This window comes from Punica granatum, chromosome 8 (genome assembly GCF_007655135.1).
Source record: "Punica granatum isolate Tunisia-2019 chromosome 8, ASM765513v2, whole genome shotgun sequence".
Classification (NCBI taxonomy): Eukaryota; Viridiplantae; Streptophyta; class Magnoliopsida; order Myrtales; family Lythraceae; genus Punica; species Punica granatum.
Window position 1 is genome coordinate 8,850,375 of NC_045134.1, and position 23,832 is coordinate 8,874,206.

Consider the following 23,832-nt stretch of genomic DNA (forward strand, 5'->3'; position numbering starts at 1 on the left):
TAATTGCACGACCCATATACTTGCAAAGATAACATTTATATTATATAATTTTGATATTTCTATTTTTTCTAGAAATTTAAGACTCAATGATTATAATGAAATTACAAACGTCTTATATATTTCTATAATGTGAATTAAAAAATAAAGGGTTAATAACAAAAAAAGTGCAAAATTTTAAAATTTTAATAATTATAGCATGAACTATTTTCCTTAACCTAAAAATGCAAAAACTTTCGATTTGATAACAATTCTAGCACGACATTAAATTTTTCATTAATTTGGAAGGAATTGAGGCAACGGAGGGCGTCGGAGACCCCAATCGGGAAGAGGACGCTGACGATCCCAATCATGGGGTGATGGTGAGGGTTGTGGCTCCACCTATCAGAATCGGGAGAATCCCCAACATTGCGTGAATCGATCTAGAAGAGAAGTGTAGAGAAGTTGAAGATCGAGAAGGAGAGGATTGAGGAGATTCTGAGGGAGTGGGGCGAGATGCTGAGGTAGAAGGAGGAAGAGCTTGAGTCGAAGGGCCAGGAGCAGGAGAAGCTCCAGACCGAGCTCAACAATCTGCAAAAACTCAAGGAGTTCAAACCCATAATGGTCAGTTCATTTCCTATAATATATGAATATATGGAATATGCTTTTGTTCACAGAGATCTGAAAATGGACTTTCAAAATTTGTTGCAAACATTCCCTGTTGTTCAAGATTTGAAAGACAAGGAGCAGGATAAGAAAGAGAAGAAGAAAGGTTGCCTTGAGAAGAAGAGGCTGTCGCCGCCTTACATCTCTGGTGCAAAGATCAGTGAGCTGAGGTAAAAAGAAGGGTGTCTTTGTTGATTGATTGACTGAATGACCCATGTGAGGATTCGTGATGACAGATCAAGAAGGAGAACCCTAAAGCAGAGTTCAAGTAGATCTCGAACATATTGGGGTCAAAATGAAAGATTGTTACTGCTGAGGGGAAAAAGCCCTATAAGGAAAAGTACCAAGCGAAGAATGAATCCTATAGGCAGATTCTCGCAAAGGAGAAGCGCGAGGCTGAAGCTATGAAGCTTCTTGAAGAGGAGCACAAAAAAAGAAGGCCAAACTTAGACAGAATGACCAATCTGATGTAATGCTGGATTAGTTTGATGTGGCATTTCCCATGTTGTAACTGAGTTATTGAACGGAAACAATTTGAAGGATCAAATTGATGGTGTAGAAGACCAAATTGATGCAGCAACAGGACCATATTGATGTAACATTGTAACTTGAGGGACCTTCCTGAAGTGATGAGGACCATATTGATGTAACCACGAAAATATGGAGACAAAATTTATGTACTAAAGACTAAATTGATGTAATTTTAAAATCAAGGGACTTAATTGATGTAAAACAAAGTCAGGGACAGCATTAATGTTACATCCGAATCTGAGGGACCAAATTGCCAATTCACTCCTCCTTTTATTTATGATGGTTATTCTTAAGATCAGATCTAGCTAGTTCAGGTTTCTCTCTCTGTCTTTAACTCTTCCATTGATTGAGTATCATCTGGTGTTGGCATCGACTATGGCCGCACTGGATCTCTGGAACGTTGCACATTCCATCAGCGCACAGATCCGTTCCCTCTTCTCCCAAGAGATCCGCCTAGTACTCGGTGTGAAAGCTGAGCTCCAGAAACTTCGGACCGCTGTCTCGGCCATCATCACTAGTGGCTTGCTTCGTGAGTTTGAAGATAGACGATTTGAGGCTGAGTCCGTGAAGGATTGGTTCGTGAAGCTAGGAGATGCGCTTCACGATGCTGATCGCCTGCTGGATGACATCCGTACTGAAGTTTTCCGCCGGAGAGTGATGGGAGGAGATAAGCGGATCCTCAATGAGGTGCGTATCTTCTTCTCCTCTTCTAACCAGCTCCTCTATGCCATTAAGATGGCTCACCGAGTCAAGGAAGTCCGGGAGAGGATTGATGCTACTTGGCATGATAGGTTCCTCTTTCAGCTCGAGGGAAACAGTAATCTTATTGGGAGTTTGGTGGAGAACCGGGTCATGCGAGAAACTTATCCCTATGATCCACAACCATATGTGATTGGAAGAGATAAGGACAAGAATGAAGTCATCGAATTCTTACTTACTGATTTTGATGAAAATGTCACCGTCCTCCCAATAGTGGGTATTGGTGGCCTAGGGAAAACGACATTGGCAAGACTCGTATTCAACGATATGTGCGTGAAGCAGCACTTCGAATTGAAGCTCTGGGTTTGTATCTCAGCCAATTTTGACGTGCAGAATATTCTGAGGAAGATATTACGAGAATGCATTGCTAGCGAGGAACTAAATGCAAATCTCGACATGCATGAATTGCAGAAAAAGGTTGGAGAAAAGCTCGATGGAAAGAAGTTTCTGCTTGTGTTAGATGATGCGTGGAATGAGAATCCGCGTGAGTGGTTGAAACTTCACGGACTTCTTCAAAATGGCGCAAAAGGAAGTAAGATATTGGTGACCACACGTACTCCTCGAGTGGCCAGAACTATGACGGATGCATTGCATGAATTAAGTGGCTTATCCGAGGAGGAATCACTGTCCCTGCTAAAGCGAATTACAAGGAAGGAAGCACTTGAGTGGAGGAATCAAAATTTAGAAATGGTCGCAAAAGAAATCCTAAAGAAATGTGCAGGTGTTCCCCTTGCGATTATGACGATCGGGCGACTGCTATTATTCTCGAGAAATGCCAAAGAAGATTGGCCGAAATTCAAGAATATTGATCTATGGAGAATAAACCAAGAGGAAGGTGATATCATGCCATCACTTAAGATGAGCTACGATTTTCTGCCATCACACTTGAAACAGTGCTTTGCTTATTGCAGCGTGTTTCCAAAAGATTATGAGCTAGAACCACGTGAGCTCGTTCATCTTTGGATGGCACAGGGGTTTATTAAACACCGAGGCAGCAGTATGAACACCATCGAAGAGGTTGGTTACAATTATTTTACGGAGCTGCTGTCAAGATCCTTTTTCCAGGATATAGAAGAAGATCTGTATGGTAACATCGTAAGATGCAAAATGCATGTTTTGATGCATGAACTTGCACAGTTTGTGGCGGGAAATGTTTGCATCACCATTGATAGCTCAAATGCAATAAAGTTCCAAGGAGGGGTTCGTCATGTATCCATAATTGCTACGGAAGATTATGAGTGGAATGGATTCGAGAGAGACAGAACAGTAAGGTCCCTATTTCTTATTGCTGGAAAGAGGATCAGCATTGGTCATTTGGATTTTTCATATTTTAGAAATCTGCGGGCACTGCGTCTTCAAGATGTCGTCTGGGATGTGACATCCCAGTCAATCGGTGAACTGAAGCATTTGAGGAGCCTCGATCTCTCGAAGAATGATAAGTTAAGTTATCTTCCAAATTCCGTAAGCAATTTGTGCAACTTGGAGAGGCTCAATCTCAGAGAGTGTCATAGGCTTCAAGAATTACCAAGGGGCATTACAAGGTTAGTCAATTTAAGGCATCTTGAAGTGAGTGGATGTTCGAGGTTAATGCATCTGCCTAGTGGGATCGAGAAGTTGACTAGTTTGCAAACGTTAGATATGTTCGTGGTTGGAGAGAAACAGAACTCGCATGCTGCCCGGTTCAATGAGATGAGCAGACTTACGCGATTGAGGAAACAACTGACTATTCAGCACTTGGAAAGATTAGAAAGTATTTCGGGAGAGGTTGATGCTTTCTTCTCAATGGAGAAGTTTGTTCTTCAATGTTTGGAACTACATTGGGACACGAACGTGGTTATGGCCAATGCAGGAGAGGTTTTAGAAAGACTTCGACCCCGTCGAAATCTGGAAGGATTGAAGATAGCAGGTTATGGTGGTCCTAGGCTTTCATCCTGGATTTCTCTGCTAGATAAATTAGTCCAGATTGAGATTATTGATTGTCATCAATGCAGTCATCTACCACCTCTAGATCAGCTCCCTTCCCTCAAAAGAATCTACTTGTCTAGGTTGAGGGATTTGGAGTTCATCGAATTATCAGAGAATAGTGGGACATCGCAGTCTTTCTATCCATCCTTAGAAGAAATAACGCTGTCATCTTTACACGGATTCAGAGGATGGAAGAGGAGGGGCAATAGAATTGAAGAAGAAGATGATGATGATGATGATTCATTATTAATACTCCACGCATTCTCTGACAAGGTCAAGTTCTCCATAGAAGATTGCCCGAGATTCTCATACAGGCATGGACAACAGCTACTACAACTGGGGGGAACCACGAGTAAAATTTAACAGCAGTTGTGGGGGATGTTGGCCATGCTCCAGTTCCACTTTCCTTCCAATTACCGATGGCAATGCCAACTCCATCCGTGATGACAATCAACTTAATATCTCATATATCTCTCTTGACACTCACCTCCATCACCATTGAATCAGTGGGGGATGCAAAGCACTTGCCGGTAGAATTGTTTCAGTCCCTCCCATCTCTCGAGTGTCTTGCAATCAAGCGTTGCCCTTGCCTTAAAGATCCCTCTGTGAGGACGATTCTTCGATGCCTAACTGCCCTGAAGATGCTGGAAATTTCTGACTGCAGAGCACTTGATTTATCTACCGAGAATGGTGATCATAGCGACGACGATGATGATGAAAACTTGCACGCTCGGCGGCTCAATGGCCATAGCAAACTCCAACATATTCACATTCGAGGAATTCACAAGATGGAGTCTCTGGCCGGGTGGTTCCAGTACCTCTCCAACCTCCAAGGGTTACGGATTTCGCTTTGTCTTTGGTTGAAGTCTCTACCCAGTAGAGTTATTCTTCGGCTACTTAAGACCGTGAGGTCCTTGGAGCTTCGTTCCTGTCCAGAGTTTGACCTCACAGGGCAGGAGCAAGAAGATCAAGAAGACATGCCAAATTGGCAATCTTACGGACCAACTGAACTCTGAAAGTTGGTCTTTTTAGATATCAGGAAAATGAAGACTGCCCTTGTGGATTCAGCACCTCAATAACCTTGAACAATAAACACTGGCTACCTGCCGCGATCTGAATGCCTTGCCTTATTGGTTTCCCTGGCTCACATCGCTCAAGTACCTTAGAGTTGAAGATTGCGGGGAGCTGTCAAGAAGGTTGAAATCAAATACCAGAGAGGACTGGCCTAAGATTTTTCACATCCAGCGTGTGTCTACAGAATGAAGTGGAACCTCAATAGCTCCAATTCCAGAGGTGAATACATATCTCATTCTCATTATACATTAATCTGTATACTGCTTGCTCACCAAATTCAAAAACTTAGGTAAAACACTTGATAGATTTTCACTGCTAAGAAAAGATTTTATTGTCTTTTCTTTTTGTTAATTTATTATTATTATGTATACTAATGGTTGCCATATCACTTGTATTGCCTTAAGAGTTTAGAGGCCTGATTATGAATGGTCAACTAAGCAAAGTTCTCTGACTCTGCAATTCAGGCCAGAGGATAACAAAACCAGATGAGTTGAGAACTGTCGGATTGATAAGCCTGTTAACTAAATAATCATGAAAGATGAGTGTCAGCCAATCCATTCCAGGTACCTCATTTTGAAATTCTTCCCATTTTGAATTTTTTTTTATTTTCTTTAGTTTTAATCACTGTAGCCTTGTTTTTACAAGTTTATCATAGTTTTACTTTTTCAGCTGTGTACATATTCGCACCAGAGTGCAAAAATAGCATTAGGATAATCTCTGCAGTTACAAGGATCATCTACTTCTCTCAGTCGAATGTCTATTGTTGAACTAAGTCATTTCGACCCCTAAATTTCTGGCAGACCTCAATTGCAGATGATATGAAGGGCCTCCTCTGCTTCCTGCTTACAGAATTTGCATCAGGCTCTCAGATATGTTGTATGTTGATAATCGAGGTTCAGCTTTTCCAAGCGTGGATAGTGCATTGAGGAATTGATTGATTATGATGATGCTTGTTCTTATTCCAGTCCAGGTATAAGTCATACTTTTACGAATTTGAATTTAAAGGCTTCTTCGCTCTTGATAATTATGGATTAAGTGACTCCATAATTTGAATGCCATAACGTATGTGATGTCAACTCATGTTCTGTTTCATCTTCTCAGTTTCTTCAATTGAACGCGGCTACTTTCTCTACACAGGAGCTCACAGATTCATCTTCCAAGTCGAGTTTCTGAAAGCGCAAGAGGTGCTGATTTCTTGCATGAAGTTCAGAGCTTCAGCCTGCATGAAGAGCGGTGGATGAGTTGTATATTAATCAGTATTTTCAGGCAGGTACTACTTCTGTTGTCTTCTACAATTTCTTCCGTTTCTTTTTTTTTTTTTCCCTCCCTGATTCTTCACTTGCTGATGTTCGTATGGTCAGTACATAGAGAATTTTGAACTTCATACAGCTCAGACTGGTTGTTCCTTGCCAATATCTCCAGGTTTCAACAGATTAATCACAAGCATTCTTAAGTTACCAGCTGAGATACTTGAAATTGCCAAGTGGAGATGTTTTGATCAGTCATATACAGGGCTCTACCACCTTTTTTCTCCTCGGTGAGTTTGAACAATTTGGAGTGCATAGAATTATCGGAGAGCGTAAAGAGTCAAACGCTGCAATCTTTCCATCCTTTGAAGTAACACTGAAGTTGAAGGTGACCGATGGCAGTGCCAACTCCGTCGATGCTGATGATCTCAATATTTTCTACTACTCATCCGATTCCAGACAGTTGTTGAATGCTAGCTGGAGACATTTTCTTGGCGAAATATTTTACTGTTTTGGTAAACTTAATATTGTATTCTGGGGATCTATGGATTCCTAGAAAGCATCTTCTGGCTGAGGTTTCTGCAATGTCCATCCTCAAACTTGCAGTGCGAATTCTGAGACACACGATTACGATGTGGAATATTTGAAACAGGCAATTGTAGGATAGATCCACCAACAGTGTTGACTTAGTTTGATAGATCGAAGTCAGTGCCTTCACCCTTGTGTTCATCTGTCGCTCTGTTCTGGTAAAGATCTCTCGGACTTTGCACGAGCCAGAAAACCATCTTAGGCCTGTTAAATAACTAGGTAAAAATGGGTTCCAATTTTTGTACATCAGCAACAAACAAGCATCCAATGCTTCCACTGACCCGAACTTTTATCTTTACTGTCAATATACACACATCCCCCAGAATATCAGGGGAACCTCTTGTACGAATATCCAAGACAGGCAACAATAGCTACATTTGCTCACGCCAACTAGCAATATGGTTTGGTTAAAACTGCGACCCGAACCTAATGTAACTACTTATTTTGCATGTGAAACATCCAAAGCAGAAAGAGACGGTGACAGGCTGGGTGGAAGCCTCCCTCCTACTCACTGAAACCAATCTCCATCTTAATTGACAGGTCCTGCAAGAGGGCATCTATTAGGATATCATACTAACATCCATCAAATTTTATTCTATCTCAAACAGATGGCTCTCGAAGAGCTGTGGGCAGAAATAGAAATCAACCATCTCTTCTGTCACTTCTCCCAAACTCGGATGCCCACTGCCAAAAATTCAGGCCAAAACACAAAACGCCTTTACTTCTTTTCACAGTCAAAGCACACTTTCAAGGAAAAAGCTAAGTTGTGAAGTGGGATAATGTTTCTACCTTTGGTGCGAAATCCTTGTCCACTGGCCATGCTCCAACTCCCTTCAGTTTTGCAAGTATTTTCATTAGAATGAAATAATAGACATGGATAGATCATAAATATATGGATATTACCGCATACCTCAGAGAAGTCCTTAGAAACCTATTGAGAGGCAGAGCCAAGTGATATTCTATATTCACGAGCCAAACACCGGTCAGGGGTCTCGAACCTCCCTTCACGAATCTGAAGGGCATACGCAATCGAAGTCAATAGTAATAATAGGATCAACTGCTATAACACTTGAAGAGGACCGAGGGTGCTGACTCACGGATCTTCAGGTAACTTTCAAGCTCAGTGGAGAAGCTTCTCTCAGTTTCTTGAGGGTCGTTTTTTACCCCTCATCGTAAGAATCAGCAGCCTCACTTTCTTGAGCAGAGATGAAAGATGAATAAAAACTTGAGGAACAACATCAAGACATTACTTTCATGAACTACCTTGCATCTTTACCCAGTGTCCTCTACATCTTTGCTACTTACAGAAAAAGAATCATGGCGAAAGGTTTTGATGTAGGCAAATTGGTCAACTCACCAGTGCATGGATGATCTCTTTGATGGTTTCATGGCAAAGGCATTTATCGATCGCCCCAATCCTAATACAGCAGCAATATATGTACAAGCACAACATAATCAATACAGATAGTGCTAGCCAATGTACTTGCAATATATTAATCATTACAAAAATCTGAGAATTACTTCCAAATAATACTCCTCTTGTCTGGATAAACAATATCACCGTATTGTGCAAGAGCTTTCTCTATAAGAAATGCATCATCTGTGACCAATTTACCAAGTCGTTCCTCCAACATTGGAAGTCTCTCTTCAAGGACATAAAGTCAATATTCGATGAGGAAGCAAAACAATCTAAAAGCATTGAAATCATTCAGTGCGTAGTGTGTGGCCAAGCCACAGGAAATCATTTCCACACCATTAAGTTTATCTCCAGTTATAGCTAAATATTCTCCTGCAATGGGAGGAGAAAAACATTTACCTGTCACTCCAATTATACCAGCTTTCTTGTATAAGGCAATTATATTCAAGCTAGAAAAGAAAACAAAAACAGCACGATCTTGCACGTTTTTGAGGGTACGCATATTCTTGTCTATGGAATAAGAAAAAGGAAGGCAGAGCGAAAACAAAATGACTCCTTATTTGAAAACGCAATGGTCCGTCCATTATCAAGGAAAAGATGCCACAAAAGACGAATCAAGGCCAAAGGAGAGCAGACAACAAAAGGACTCCCTATTTGAAACACAAAAGACCTACTGCTATACACGGAAAACTGAAAATACAGATGATATCAAGGCCAGGGGGGATCAGAGCAGCCAGTAAGACTTGGGATTGGTGAAGAGAATAAGACCGCCAATGACGGGCAGGCAGCCTTGGTTAAAGTAACTTTACACGGCAAAAAAAATTGACGTGATGTACAATGGAGATGCTTCACCTAAATATCCAGTTAAACGTGAAAGGTAAAACGAAGCTCCAGCATCGGGATGAAATCCTAATTGAACCTCACGATGACCAAAAACCTGCAATTTCTCCATTACGTGAGATGGATCACCTGCTGTCCGGGAGAACAGGGACTGATGCAACAACCCGAAATAAAGTACGAAATCAACATTATTCGACTTTCGATTAGAAAAATACTCACTATTAGCCAGGTTAAAAATCCAAATTTGTCCTATATTGGTGAATGTCAGTTCATATTACATTTTAACATGGGAGATTAAAACTGATTTACACTTCTACAATACCTCAAATTTCTGAACTTAAAATCACTTCGTCTCTTCACAGCAATACTTACAGTTGATGCCACGACATTGATATGCTAAAAGAATAATACAAACAATATAATTCTAATCCGTAATAACTGTGGCACGATTTCTAATCTTGAATATAATAATTCTTTTTTACCACAACTAAGTGAAAGCCATAAGGTGATTTCTAATCTTGGGGACAAGGGGAAGTGGATCCTGGACTGCAGTTGCTTTCCTCTACAGCTGCTGTAACATGTACTGTTTGTGTTTATTTTAATTTTTGATGGTACGTATTTTAATTGGGAGTGTTTACGATCAGAAAGCTCCTCAAAAGTGAGCTTTTAAGAATCCTCTAAGAGATAATAAAATTCTTATTATTTAGTAATAAAATTTGATTTTATAATTAAGTAGAGTTGAATTTTAATTTTAATTGAGTTGTAATGATTATGTTGTTGAATTATGAGAAAAAAGTGTGAAAAAATAATGAATAGTTGAAAGAAAATAATGATTATATTGTTAAATTGAATATAAGTGGAGTAAGGTTATAATTAAAATTAAAATTTATTTGTGAAACCAAACAAAAACATTACTTACAAAATAGTAAATTTTTTATTATTTAGTAAGCATCTTATTATGTTACAAAATAATAAATTTCTTACCATTTAACAAGATTTTTATCATTTCATTACCGATAACAGCCTGGCATGTGATGACATAGCGCTCTCCTATTGATCTCTGCAATTAACCCCTTTTAAGGAGCCTAATGAGAAAAGTTAAATTCCATTTTAATTAAAAAGTAGCTGCATGTTCGAAGTCATTCCCAGGCAGCAACTTCTCTTCCTAGGAAAGTCGAATCCATCGAAACCGACTCAACTCAGCTGGTAGGCTATCTCACAATTCCCGTTTCAAAGATTCCATTTCCACAATCTATTGTTTAACAGAATTTACTCCGCAAGGTCGAATCCTATTCGAGGAGGTACATTGCAGCAGTGACAGGGAGGGAGAGGAAAATACCAAGAGAACAAGTTACCACCAGGAGAGGATTTTATGATTGAATTTGAAACCTCAACCACAAGCTTCGACAGAAATGCCAATGCCAGAGCATGTTTTCTCAGAGAAAACGGTAAGATACAAAAGCAAGATGATTTCTCCATCTGGAGCTCGCCATCTATCTCAAATAGATGGCTCTCGAAGTGCTGTCGGCAGCTTGAGTTCCGATTCCGATTCCTCAAGTGTACAGAAATAGAAATCAACCATCTCCTCTGTCACTTCTCCCAAACTTGGAGGATCCCACTGCCAAAAATTTCAGGTCAAATACGAACCACCATTACTTCTCTTCACAGTCATACCACACTTTCAGAGAAAACTAGTCGTGAAGTGGTAAAATATTACTTACCTTTGGTGCAAAGTCCTTGTCCACTAGCCGTGCTCGAACACCCTTCAGGTTTGCAAGCATTTTCAATAGAATGAAATCATAGACATGAACTGTCAGATCATAAGTATAAATGGGATAATATCGCATACCTCAGAGAAGTCCTTAGAAACCTGTTGAGAGACAGCGCCAAGGGATATTCTATATTCTCGAGCCAAACACTGGTCAGGGGTCTCGTACCTCCCTTCACGAATCTGAATGGAATACAAACAATCAAAGGCAATAATAACAATGCGAATCAACTGCTACCAACACTTGAAGAGATCAAGTTCCTGGACTCACGGATCTTAAAGTAACTATTAAACTCAACGGAGAAGCCTCTCTCAGTTTCTTGAGGGTCGTTTTGTACCATTCATCGTAAGATTCGGCAGCCTCACTTTCCTGAGCAGAGATAAATAAAAATCAACACTAACAAGAAATTACTTTCCACAAATTACTTTGCATCTTTACCTAGTGTCCTCTACATCTTTGCTATTTACAGAAAATGTAATAGACCTGTTCTCGAAATACTCTGATAGGTTTGGAATTTAGGGGAAGTGATCAATATACCAGTGCATGGATGATCTCCTCAACCGTATCATGGCAAAAGCATTTATCAATCACATCAATCCTGTTACAGCGGAAATATATGTACAAGCGCAACATAATCAATACAGATAGTGCTAGCGAATGTACTTGTAATATATTCATCAGTATTAAGAATCTGAGAATTACTTCCGAATAATACTTCTTTTCTCTGGATAAACAATATCACCATATTGTGCAAGAGCTTTCTCTATAACGGATCCATCATCTGTGACCAATTTACCAAGTCGTTCCTCCAACATGGAAAGTCTCTGTTGAAGGACATAAAGTCAATATTCGATGAAGATGCAAAACAATCTAAAAGCATCGGAGTAAAGTCGCATGTTAGATTCAAGACATACTGCATTCAGTGCATAGTGTGTGGCCAAGCCACAGGCAATCATTTCCACACCATTAAGTTTGTCTCCAGTTAAAGCTAAATATTCTCCTGCAATGGAGGAGAAAAGAGAAATTGAATTTTTTTTACCTGTTAGTCCAAGTGCACTTACTAGGTTTTCTTGTAAAAGCAATTACATTCAAGCTAGAAAAGAAAACGGAAAGAGAAATTTGCACGATCTTGCAACTTTTTAAGGACATGCATACTCTTGTTCATGGGATAAGAAAAGGGAAGGCAGAAAGAAATCAAAAGGACTTTCTATTTGGAAACCCAATGGCCCAAACAATATCAGGAGAAAGATGCCATAACAGATGAATCAATGCCAGAGGCTCAAAGCAGACAATAAAAGAACTCCCTATTTGAAAACACCACAGTGCTACTGCTATTCAAGGAAAAATGCCACAACTGATGATAGCAAGGCCAAAGGATCACAGCAGCCAATAAGACATCAGGTTGCTGAAGCGAATTACGCTGCCATGAATGAAGGAGGCAGCTGCCAGCCAATAACTTCATACAGCAAAAAAATTGATCTTATGTACAAGAGTGATGTCTCACCTAAATATCCAGGTAAACGTGAAAGATAAAACGAAGCCCCAGCATCAGGATGAAATCCTAATTGAGCCTCAGGATGACTAAAAACCTGCAATTTTGCCATGAATTGAGACGAATCACCTACCGTCCATGAGAAAAGGTAGAACGAAGCAACAACTGGAAATAAAGTATGGTCTTTCGATTACAAAGACATTATTAGCCAGGGTAAAATCTTTTTTTTTTTCCTATAATGGTATGTCAGGTCATATTATATTTTATCATGGGAGAGTATAAATACTGAAAAGTTCATTTCAACTGATTTAAACTTCTATGATACCTCAAAATTATGGCTTAAAATCATTTCTTTCACTTCAGTGCATTACTTACAGTAGATACCATGGCATTTATATGCAAAAAGTAATGCAAATAACTAGCTACCTCATACAACTTATAGTTCTAATCCATAAGAATTGTTGCAAGATTCTAATCTTGAATATAAAATTCTTGGTGATCACAAATAAGTGAAAGCTATAAGGCGATATTTGATTCTGAGAGAGATTAGAAACATACAGTTTTATCAGTCACTAAGCGAAACATTCCTGGAATTGCAATTCCAGCTCCGCTTCCCATGGCAATACCATCCATGATAGCCACCTGCAGAATAGTGGCTATACAGTCATTAATAGCTTGCATAAAAGTATCCAAATTAATATTCCATTATAGAAAAAAATTTCTATTTGCTGAGAACTGGCAGGAGGAGGAGCAAAGTATTTAAATAGAGAACCTTTTGTCTAGGGCAGCAGCTGGCTCCACTAGTCCAAAAGAAAAATCAATACTCTACAAATATTCTGATAAGTACTTTCCTCTGCTTTTGCAACTGGAGTTTACATACATAAATTAAAGCAAATTTTGAAGCCTAACAGAGAACACCATGGGACGACCCTACAGCTAGTAGTTTCAACAAGAAGTTCTGCCACAGTCAAGATGGTCAATTACCATGGAACAGCCCCTTCTTTTCATACACAAACTCAATTTCATCCCGTGACCACTGTTTGACACATCACTGGTTCAAACCAATAAATCGTTTGAAGAACTTCTAGTCTAGTAACGGAATAGCATATACGCCTCCTAGCCGTACAGTTAAGAAACACGAAAGTTATCCTACGAAATGAAAGACTTCTAGAACCTTACAAGTCCCGAATAATAATTCATATCACATGAACATTCACTTTTAGATTCCATGGCATCGTGTATCTCCAAATCCGCAAAAAAGGAAATTTACAGAAAAGAACAAATACGAAATCAAAATACATACATGCGGCTTCAGATAGGTCCCTTGAAGGTATACATACTTATACAATGTCTCGAAAAACTTCTTGCATTCTTCAATATTTCCTGCATTATGGCAACATATGATTATATTACTCACAATCACATTTCATTCATGAAAAAAGGTAAAACTCACGATATCCTAAATCTTGGACCTTTTATGCTGGAATGGAGAACATATCAACTCCAATTAACAGGTTTACAGAGCTAGAGTATCAACAACACAGTATGGACAACTCATTTATGAAAATATAAGCTTATTTCACCTACATGCCAAGCAGAGAATATACAAGTTCAAGTCTCATTCCCACTAGAGACTTGGCTCACCTTCATTGAGCAAATGATAGAGAGCTACCGCATCTCCACCGGAACAGAAAGCTCTGTCACTACCCTTCAACACAGGCAAACTAGAAGCTCATAAACAATTTTTTAAAAAAAATAGAGGAAATATGATGCACATATGGTGCCAATGATTGAGTTTTAACATGAGCAAATACCTTCATTAACACAAAACCAATATCGGGGCTCTCTTCCCATGATTCATACAGCCTTTTCAACCTGGCGACCTGTAAGAGGATGCCCATTATCATACCATGAACGAGTTGGTACAAGTAACAAAAGACTGAATAATTGAAGAACGGAAGCTGCAGCACAAGACCATCGAAGTAGTCAGAGCATTCAGAGCAGATGGTCTGTTGAGTATTGCTGCTCTTGAGCTAGCCCTTCCATCGACTAAGACCTGCCGCCAAAACAAAACAGAAAAGGTGAGGGCTGCCTTCCCTTCTCGGCAAGATAACAAACTGAGATGGTACGGGGAGACAGCGCGAGTAACCTGGTCTTCAGAGTGGTCGTAATGAGCGTAATGCGGCTGAGCTGAGAGACCTCTTCGGTGAGCAAGAAACCCCAACCTGTGAGCTGAACGTCTCCCTGTAATCAAAACCTTCAAGCTCTGCATCTCTCTCTCTCTCCCTTCCTCCTTGTCGCTCTCTCTATCTCACTTTCTCTCTCTCTCGCTCGGTCGCTCTCTCTCCGGAGCTTCGGAGCAGCGGCAATGGCGTCGGATACGTTCACGCGCGCAGAATGGGCTCAATCGGTGTTCTGAAGGGTAACGCCGGGCTCCTCTCGTTCACTTCGTTGACCTAAGGTCAAAAGAACACTAGAGAAGAGGAAGGAGAAGAAGGCCCACTGGGCTCAATTTCTCTGGGCCTTCCTTATTGGGCTGGGCTCCTGCGCTCCTCAACCAGGACCTACGCGGCGCTCGTCTCGGGGGCGTAAACGATCGAGCATACTCGCGAGCTACTCAGAATCGGTTCAAGCTCAAGCTCAGCAGTACTTGGTTGGTTTGACTAACTCGCAAGCCTAATCGAGCTTTTTACTAAAAATTACATACTCTTCTCATTAAGGAAACTTATCGGCTAGTTGATTGATATTAATCCAGCCCTTGTCCGGACCATATCATTCAAGACCGCAGACACTCCAAACGAACTTCTGTATATGCAGCATTTAGCTATTTATAGCAAATTGAAGAGATCCAAGCTTTGAAGGACTAATGAATAAACTTAAAAGACTCTCAGCTAGAATAATAGTGCCCCTCCTCTAGTCCTTGCACCGGAATGGCATAGGGCGAGTTCCAATCAGCATCAAACACTTCCTGGAGCTGGGACACAATGTTGGGATTATACGTGCCGAAGCTAACCCCAGCAGTCGTGTAGAAGTAATCCCATATGAGGTTGCTCGTCCCAATGTGGGCCCTCACGTCAGTGACAGCATACTTGCCATGGTTCACCCGAGTGTACCCAGGATACTTGTTCCCGGTAATGGTTCCATTACGGGCCTTTGCAGGACCAGTGGAGTTGAAGCCTGGGACCTTGTAGTACCTGATCTCAACCTTGCCCGAGCATTTGTTGTATTTTGAGGAAGAGCAGAGAGCGTTGGAGTAGAGCAGGGACTTCAGGTAGAGGTCAGTGCTGTCTATGAAATGGGCCCAGTATGCCACCAGTATCTTCACTTTCGCATGCTTGGAGAAGACGACCTGCAAATCATTCATCAAGCTTGTATGAGTATGGCAGCACTTCCAGTAAGGCAAAATTGGAAATCCCAAGACCGAAGAAAAATTTACAGTCATTCTATTGAATAAGCAACTGGATTAGGATAAAATTCGAGTTTTGACAAGACAAGAACAAGAAACACCCTTCTCCCGATAACTGCAAGGGGCTTCATTACTTGCTATTCTGAAATATGTTTGATATATAGCTCGTAAAAGTTAAAAGTTGAAAATCTAATATAATGTGGATTTCTCGTGTCTCCCAGAGCATCGAGATAAGTCCCATACCTTCTAAAGATCCATTTAAACTTGTATTTGCTGGTTCAATATATAGAACCACAGATGAATATTAAGTACTATTAAACCAGAAGGTACCTCAGATATGGCAGAGGAAAGGGATGCCCAATAAACTGTCTGCTTAGCATATTGTGACTGACCGAGCCAGTCCATTGTACTGATTCTCACGATCCCACCACTTGATACCGATTTTATAGTATCAATCCATGCCTGTTCATCAGCCTGGAACTTCCCAAACGACAGCTGAAAAGGTTTGAAGGACATTGCATATATTGAGGCCATAAACCATACATCTTCAATTGAAAATTGACATTCAGTGAAACTCTTGAGTTGGTTAGAGCAATCTCCTAGAAGAAGCTTGCTTCAGCATTTAGCATGGAAAGGTGCCTAATTTATAAATTTGGAAATCCAAAGGTTTTACCTCAGGGGGAGCAAAAGAAAGACAACTAAGTTGACGAGGCTGAGGGGTTCCTGGATAATTATATCCTGGAGTATGTATTTGCAGATGAAACATGTGAGGATCCGATAGAATTGGGTAGCCCGTCACATGGGGAACCTCCACAAATCGAGGAAGAGGAGAACTATAATGATAAAGCCAATGAAGGTGAGTATCATGGAGATATTACTAGTCATATTTCTTCCTGTATATGGTAGGTTCCTGGATAATAGCAAAAAGTCAGATGCTCACCTGCACCTCTTCTCGCAGTTGATGAAATGAGACCAACAAGGGACTTTCCTGCTAATCTGCCATTGCTGATCCCACACAATCTTTGTGTTCTCTGAAGCATTAAGAGAGGCGAGTTTCCAAAGGTTCTCATTGTAGGCTTCGACCCTTTTTGCTATTTGTGGACAGTTAACAAGATATATCCCGAGCTCCTTTACCTATAGAAGTTAAGAATATATAAAATTACATCACCAGGCACGAGTGACCTTTTTGTCTTCAGTAAAATTACAGAAAGGGGCCACTACCACGTTTCACAACATTCTACAAAAGTGAAAAATCTAAATGAGCCTTCTAAGGTTATTAACTCCCACTTTCCTATTAGTTGCCACAGTTGAGCAATCAATAAAGTTGGAAAGAGAGATTGCACCTCAAGACATGACCACGCAGAATAGCGTAGAAATTACAAACAAGTACCTGAGTGAGGGACTTCCAATCATTGTTTGCAGATCCTATATAAACATCTCGACGATCTGAAATCCAAACCTTTGCATGCACTATGCCTGATCCCCACCATTTTTCAAACAGTAAGGTCGCAGTTTTCACATTCGACCTGCCTTTAGCAAGGTCTTCAGGTTCCTTTGTATAGTCAGGATATACCCCAGAATGCTGCAAAAGTCTGATATGAGTTCAGCTTCATAACACAGAATGATTACGATAAAGATGAAGGAACCTAACTTTCACAGTTGCAATTACAATAAGCAGCCCAGTTTCTTGAACACACCTTCTGCTTACTAGGTAAACATTAGAATGAGAAAATTAGGCAACAAAAGAGATACAGGTGCTACAGCTCATAAATAGACGGATCCATTTCCCAGAAAAGAACTCATAGCTAATTCCTCCAATCCTGCCTTCCCTCTACACGTATGAAATTTATAAAGTGGCACTAAACGTTTTTCATCAATTTGGGTGAATCCCACTACGACATCAGAACCCCATCAGCCAAAATATCAACAGGTTTGTAAACAAATCAACTATGATTCTTGAAAACACATCGCAAAATAATAAAGGAATCTTTTCTCGACAATATCCTGTCAAGTATCAAATTCTCTTATCTAATCATCAACAGGTTTAAGTAAAGTCATGATGGGCTTACTTAACCGAGCTCCAAATCCTATGTTAAGCCTACCTGATCGAAACATTACGATCAGCAGCACTTTCAATGGCTCTGTAAACACTAAGGCCTTCATTAGCTCCAAAGTGCAGCATATCATTTTTAGAGTAGCCATAGTCACCCGAGCGAGGATCTTTCGGATTAGCAACGAGCTGCCAGTACTGCGCTATTATGTCCAGCTTGTGTGAAGAGTTTCCGGCCAACCATTGAAACACATCCCCTAATTCACCACCATCACTTTATCAATCACATAAACAGCAAAACTACCAGTCTCTCACTGCATTTCGGCAGATTTTCATGGGGACAGAAAATGGGCAAAAAATAAAGAAGACGAACGGGAAAAAAAAAATGGTATTTGAACAAGAAGACAGCAGCAATCCGCGCCGACACCCTCATCGAAATGGACATTGAGAGCCTATCAGCAGACAAGCACGTCTAGTGTAGACGAAATATGCCCATTGAAGCACACAAAGGTGAGGCCTGGTTATCTAACTATTGGTCAATCGCTGCAAGTTCACTTCTTTCCCGCCTTGTCTTTCTCGGAACAGAATCATATATTAGGCTGCAAAACGAACAGAAGGCGGGAGGGGAGGTGGGTAGCTAACCGGTGGAGAGGACGCCGGGCAATCGGGGGAGGTCCGGCATGTCCGTCGGGATGGACTGGACGAGCCAGGCTTTGCATTGCGGCCGAGCAGAGACACCCGGGAAGCAGAGGCTGGCTGACGCGAACAAGATCAGCGACCACGCGATGAACTCAAGCTTCATCTTCCACGCGAAGACGACGATGATGAAAAAAGAGATTTCTAGCTAGTCAACGTATCTCTTCTTCTTTTCCCTTTCCATTTTTTTCTTCCCTTGACATATATAGAAAGTAGAAACTCCTTAATTTAATGATTTTTATTTCGAAGTGCATCCAAATATCCAAAACTTCGATTTTTATTTTATTTAAGTAATATGTCGAGTTAGAGGTCTCGTGGATGCAGAAAATTCATGTCGTAAGAGTTTTTATCCTTGATCAACGTTTATTTGCACAGATGAATCCACGTCAAAAAGAATAAGTTAAGAATTCGGCCATTCACGCTTAGCCTAAATAATTTAAGAGGATATATCGATTTGAACGTGACTGACATCTACGAACATTTCGTAGACAAATGGATAGAGTTGGGATTTCGTGCACATAATAGCGTAAGAATTCCTTTTCTAGAGCCAGAAATTGGAATTTTCCTTCTTCTTTTTTTTCGTTCGTGGGGAAATTCACTCGTATAAGAAATGGAATGAATTGCTTTCGAAGCTTAATTTGATTGGACAACTTTGTTATGTGGGGTGGCAATTTCATAGGAAGTATCCATGCAATGGATCCAAAATAGGAGAGACCCTTGGAATCACGTGGAGTATAATCTTGGAGACATGATGATAACTTGCATATTTAACTAAAATCTTTATTTATGATGCATATAAAGGTGAGGTCATGTTAGCAACAATCGAATTAATAGCTGCAATTTTTTTTTTGGTGAATTAATAGTTGCATTTTAATCTAGCTAAAAAAAAAGAAAAAGAAAATTAAAAAGGAGTGACGAGATTCTTTAACAAGATTAGTTCCACATAATAAGAAAAATGCAATAAGGACAGGAAAGTTGCATTGACATAATCGAATCCGGGAGGGAAATTCTTGCTTCCAAATTAGGCTGTGCTTAACACTGGTCACACTGCACTAACTAGCTGTTAGTGGATGCCCAGATTGAGGAGTTAGTAAAAATAATTACGATAATTATTCGAATGATTAGTAAAAATTACTCTATTTTATACAATTTAATTAGTATTTTTTCACATCAAGTCACGAGATAGGATTACCAATAACTTTTCTTACGTTTGAGTTTATATTTGGGACAAGTCTGCTCAGTCTCATCACTCCCATGCCCCCTTATGACATACATTATCAACAGCTCTGGTGAAAACTCTATTCCGCACTTACTCTACAATATAATTACTTTGTTTAGACTATTTAGGTGGCAACTATTTATTTATTTATTCATACATGTATAAATTCGATCCAACATCCAACTGTTAAAAGAATAATTGTATTAAAAAAGTGATTACCATTCCAACCAAAAAAAAAAAAAGTGATTACCATGTAAATCCTGCAAGCCAGCGGTAAGGATTGTCATGCAACGGGTTTGGGACGGTTAGGTCCCTCCCAAACCCAACCCATTAAGAAAAGTAATTTACCAATGTAGTATTCACTAATCTAACGATTATGCACAGAATACCCGTCCTCCGCCAGTTAATATAGGTTTTACCGAACAAAATAACAAAATGGCAGTTGCAAACTCGTCACGGCATCAATAATATATATATATATATATATATATATATAACGAAAATATTTACCGACAAAAATAGTCTAAAGTAATGCAAAATAATCAAATATCCGATTATACATAAATCCATAACAGCAATAATAATAATTGCAAGATTAAACCCCAAACTAATTACAAATTCATAGCTCTCAAAAATTTTCATGAAAAATTTCATTTCTTCGAAAAAAAATGATAGTAGTAATTATCACGACACAAACTAGATTAAGTATAACTATCCATCAGTAATACGAATGACAATTTAGCAAATTAATTTAATAGGTCCGTTCGTGACAACTTTTGAGGCAGAATCCTAAACAGGGTTCCATAACCTTACAGGGTTGACATCTAATTTTCAAGTACATCACATGACTTCACCCAAATTAAATACATCGCATGACCCACCGAGTTAAAACCTTCTAGGTCACCTATTAGGTTCCAGAGGTTTACACGTAACTCATGATCGTCCGAAAAAATATCGGTTGAATGAGTGAATGAGTAACCACCAATTAAAATATTCATAAGCTGAATGTCTAACCGTTTGTGAGATGAGTTTTTCACTTTTAATTATTTTAATTGAGTATATACAACTAACTGAATGAATAATACTCGGCAAATATTTACGATGATATTCTCTATTCAGGGTGGATCATGCACGCAATTCTAACTACGTGCCCTTCAGAGCAGCCAAGCCAGCCGTTCATCAACAAACGTGGCATAAGCACATGAATAAGTAATAAGAACAGTAAAAAGAAGTACAAATCGTTAACTTCCTATTTATAGAACAACAATAGGGCACAATCTAGACTTCTTTTTGGTGAGACTGTGTGTGGACTTCGTGTTAATCCTTTTGCTTTGCCTCCCTGAAGATAACGGCAAATTCAAATTAGTACCCCTGGAAGGAGGAGAGCTAGCCAACCATGGCGAGGGAAACCGAGTGGGGCCGAGCCGCAGCCGGAGATGCCGAGAAGGCAAGGATGGCAACGGCGGCAACGATGGGGCGGGCCCTCTACAACACCCCCACTGCCCTAGGCGTCGGGGCACTGGTCCTACTCACGGCGGGAGGATACTACATGTTCTACGGCGACAAGAGGAACCGTAATCAGGTCAACGTATCCCAAGGGACCGGGACCACTAGTGCCACCGGCTAGCTTGTTTACCCCGGTGATGTAAGGCGGGCACGGGTTGTATGTGCATATCGATATTATAAATCTGCTATAGCTGGCTAGCTAGTTAGTTCTTTTCTGCTTCGCCGCACGAACATATGTTTATTTTACGAGCTACTCCGTTATTGATCCAATGAACGCGTTCAATTAGTACATGAGCAGGTTATCTTAATGCTACTGCATATGTCACGTGGCATATCTAATTAAAAGATCGATCGAGGCTAATCATTTATTTAGCAACCAATTTACCACTGCCGGATATAATAGATGAGGCAAGACAGACAGCACACATAGAATCAATTCGTGCTCCTAAAAATGACGAAAAAAAGAGATAAGATGAATGCATTTGTTTTCAATTATCTAATACGATAGATTAAAATATTAATATCTAATAGAGGGGTGCGGGAGCGAGTAGTCTCATTTACCACGAGTGTTAAACTTATCATCTCTTGATTGATTGATAAGTAAGAGAGTGCGTCACCATGATATATATCTTTTTTTTTACTAATAGGATGGATGCATCTTCAATTTAGTACCACTGGACTTGAATCCCAGGACGTCCCACTGTTTATGCGATGGTAACTGCCATTTACCCATTTCTGAAGAATTAATTTTTCCCATCGACTAAACATTGATCGGGTACGTCAAGCGAACTCCCAAATGGGCAAACTAGTGATGTAATGTAAGTTGTTGAGTGTTGAGAATAGAGCCAACCTCAACTCGGAAAATGGGAAATAAATTCTTTTATTCTTTCTTCTTAAGAGATTGTTTCATCAAAATCAATGGACGGCTTGAGTTTTAAATGAGAGAGATAAGCAATCATTTAGATTAAGTGGAATGTTACATGATGATACCAGTTGGAGTAAACAGGTCGATTGGACTGTAAAACCCGTGCGCAATTTAGTCCGACCGGTTATAGATGCCAAGCATGAAAGTGGAAGTTGGCTCTTTTTTTCTTCTTTTTTTTAAGTAATGAGGAGTTTATTGATTTATTCTCGTGAAGCCCATAAACACCCCCACAAATTTATGAATTCAAGTAAGTTCATGTGTAAGCATGTGGGTGGTTAGCTCGTTGTTAGTTCTTGAGGTGAAGTGGATCCAAATAGAAAAGAAATCCTCTTGATTTAATTTCAAGATTAAAATTCTATTCAATTCTATTTTTTTTAATTCAACAAATAATAATTTTTTTTTAAAGAAACTGCACTCCGCATGTTGAAAAGTTGGAGGTGACGCTGCACTGCAACTGCGATACGTGTCTACGGTGCCGAACGCCTCCTCCATGCACTCTTCAGTACGTGGAAGGATTGAATATCTTCACTCCCAGTCAAACTTTTTCTTCCCCTCCTTCACGATAGACAAGAAAAGGAACAAAGCTCCAACGTTAATACTTCTTCTCCCTAAAGATCAAATCAAATTTTCATTGATCATCAGCTACCTGCCGACGGCGACAGAGGGGACGATGACTGCTAGCAAGGAGGATCAAGACTGGAGGAAGATGGCGGACACCCACAAGATGAGCCCCGAGGAGGAGAGGGCGGCGGGTGTTGAGGCCTCCAGGAGGCCGCCAGGTCACCACCCCGGAGGCATCCTTCACCAGAGGAGGGAGCTGCCCTACAGCTTCAAGACCATAACAGTTGCGGGGATACTCATCACCGGGGCGGTCGGGTACCTCACCCTCTACTTGCTGAAGAAGCCCGAGGCCAGCGCCGGCGACGTGGCCAAGGTGGCCACTGGGATGGCCAAGCCCGAGGACACTCACCCCAGGAAGTAGATAGTGAGATCAAATCGAGCCCCATCCAGAACGTGAATGTTGGGTCTCTTTGGTCCAATACTATTAGTTCGACGTTACTCTTATATATGTTTTCCTTTTCTTTATTTTGGGCAGGAACCATTTCGGTACTGGGCTGGGTAGAGCAAGAAACAGCAGTAGTTTATGATATTGTAGCTACTACCTACGAGTTGCGCTAGGCGTATTCCGACTATGATCGTCTTCCGGACTATAACTTAGCCAGAAAATTTTTTCTGGGGTACAACTTGGCCGTTTTTTTACTGACCATAATCCGAATGGTGTCCGTTGTGCTGCTACTGATCACTCGCAGTGGTTGCTATATCCATATTCAGTTAAAGATGAATGTACATTTCGAGAAACCCAAATAAATCCTCATTGTATCCATAGCTAGGATTGTATCCATAGCTAGTTTAAACATAAACATGCATATGAGATCATGACCCATCAGTACGGAATTAGCACTGCAAGAGAAATGATGCCCTACCATTTTGACTTTGAGCTGACCTCTGAGCTCAAAATAATTCAATCCCTCTCCTCTGGTAAACCGCTATGTACAGCCATTAACGTATTAATGTGTCAGATTACGATTGACAGTCACCTACATTATCTCTAAGTATGATATCCACTGCAGCATTTAGACTGAGATTGAACTCGATGCCCGACATGCAAAATGCTACGCAGGAAATTCAACACCACCCGGGAGAAA

General features: G+C 40.3%; 4 protein-coding genes and 1 long non-coding RNA gene across 12 annotated transcripts; 2 read left to right on the forward strand and 3 right to left on the reverse strand.

Annotated features, from left to right (window-relative positions):
* The first annotated feature begins 1,460 nt into the window (after positions 1-1,460).
* LOC116189372 (putative disease resistance protein RGA3) lies at positions 1,461-6,884 on the forward strand. Of its 4 annotated transcripts, none has more exons than XM_031519017.1 (5): positions 1,461-5,190; positions 5,436-5,534; positions 5,772-5,941; positions 6,073-6,241; positions 6,394-6,884. In XM_031519017.1, exon 1 carries the CDS (start codon positions 1,549-1,551, stop codon positions 4,258-4,260), a length of 2,712 nt encoding a protein of 903 aa, XP_031374877.1. In that variant the 5' UTR covers positions 1,461-1,548; the 3' UTR covers positions 4,261-5,190; positions 5,436-5,534; positions 5,772-5,941; positions 6,073-6,241; positions 6,394-6,884. The 4 variants fall into 4 exon arrangements, with proteins under 4 accessions (XP_031374877.1, XP_031374879.1, XP_031374878.1 ...); XM_031519019.1 differs by having other exon boundaries at positions 6,109-6,241; XM_031519018.1 differs by having other exon boundaries at positions 5,785-5,941.
* On the reverse strand, positions 6,512-8,590 carry LOC116189375. Of its 4 annotated transcripts, none has more exons than XR_004152386.1 (5): positions 8,328-8,590; positions 7,904-8,224; positions 7,717-7,818; positions 7,596-7,637; positions 6,512-7,490 (listed from the first exon to the last, which is right to left on the reverse strand). It is a non-coding gene; the product is annotated as an uncharacterized LOC116189375 (long non-coding RNA). The 4 variants fall into 4 exon arrangements; XR_004152385.1 differs by having other exon boundaries at positions 6,512-7,349; positions 7,454-7,490; positions 7,904-8,590; XR_004152384.1 differs by having other exon boundaries at positions 6,512-7,349; positions 7,904-8,590.
* A 1,695-nt stretch (positions 8,591-10,285) lies between these two features.
* LOC116189374 (3-hydroxyisobutyryl-CoA hydrolase-like protein 2, mitochondrial) lies at positions 10,286-14,773 on the reverse strand. The gene is made up of 14 exons (XM_031519023.1): positions 14,474-14,773; positions 14,300-14,380; positions 14,139-14,207; positions 13,969-14,032; positions 13,628-13,707; positions 12,883-12,966; positions 12,337-12,421; positions 11,747-11,832; positions 11,535-11,656; positions 11,370-11,430; positions 11,103-11,201; positions 10,913-11,014; positions 10,785-10,826; positions 10,286-10,681 (listed from the first exon to the last, which is right to left on the reverse strand). The coding sequence occupies exons 1-14, from the start codon at positions 14,594-14,596 to the stop codon at positions 10,562-10,564; spliced, it is 1,218 nt and encodes a 405-aa protein (XP_031374883.1). The 5' UTR covers positions 14,597-14,773; the 3' UTR covers positions 10,286-10,561.
* Positions 14,774-15,010: 237 nt separating this feature from the next.
* LOC116189373 (phospholipase D Z-like) lies at positions 15,011-18,668 on the reverse strand. 2 transcript variants are annotated; one of them, XM_031519021.1, is made up of 7 exons: positions 18,423-18,668; positions 17,833-18,037; positions 17,121-17,322; positions 16,671-16,864; positions 16,404-16,563; positions 16,061-16,225; positions 15,011-15,673 (listed from the first exon to the last, which is right to left on the reverse strand). In XM_031519021.1, exons 1-7 carry the CDS (start codon positions 18,580-18,582, stop codon positions 15,212-15,214), a joined length of 1,548 nt encoding a protein of 515 aa, XP_031374881.1. In that variant the 5' UTR covers positions 18,583-18,668; the 3' UTR covers positions 15,011-15,211. The 2 variants fall into 2 exon arrangements, with proteins under 2 accessions (XP_031374881.1, XP_031374882.1); XM_031519022.1 differs by lacking the exon at positions 17,833-18,037 and having other exon boundaries at positions 18,423-18,651.
* Positions 18,669-22,661: 3,993 nt separating this feature from the next.
* LOC116188021 lies at positions 22,662-23,422 on the forward strand. Its single transcript, XM_031517122.1, has one exon. It carries the CDS (start codon positions 22,797-22,799, stop codon positions 23,106-23,108), a length of 312 nt encoding a protein of 103 aa, XP_031372982.1. The 5' UTR covers positions 22,662-22,796; the 3' UTR covers positions 23,109-23,422.
* The last annotated feature ends 410 nt before the right edge of the window (positions 23,423-23,832 follow it).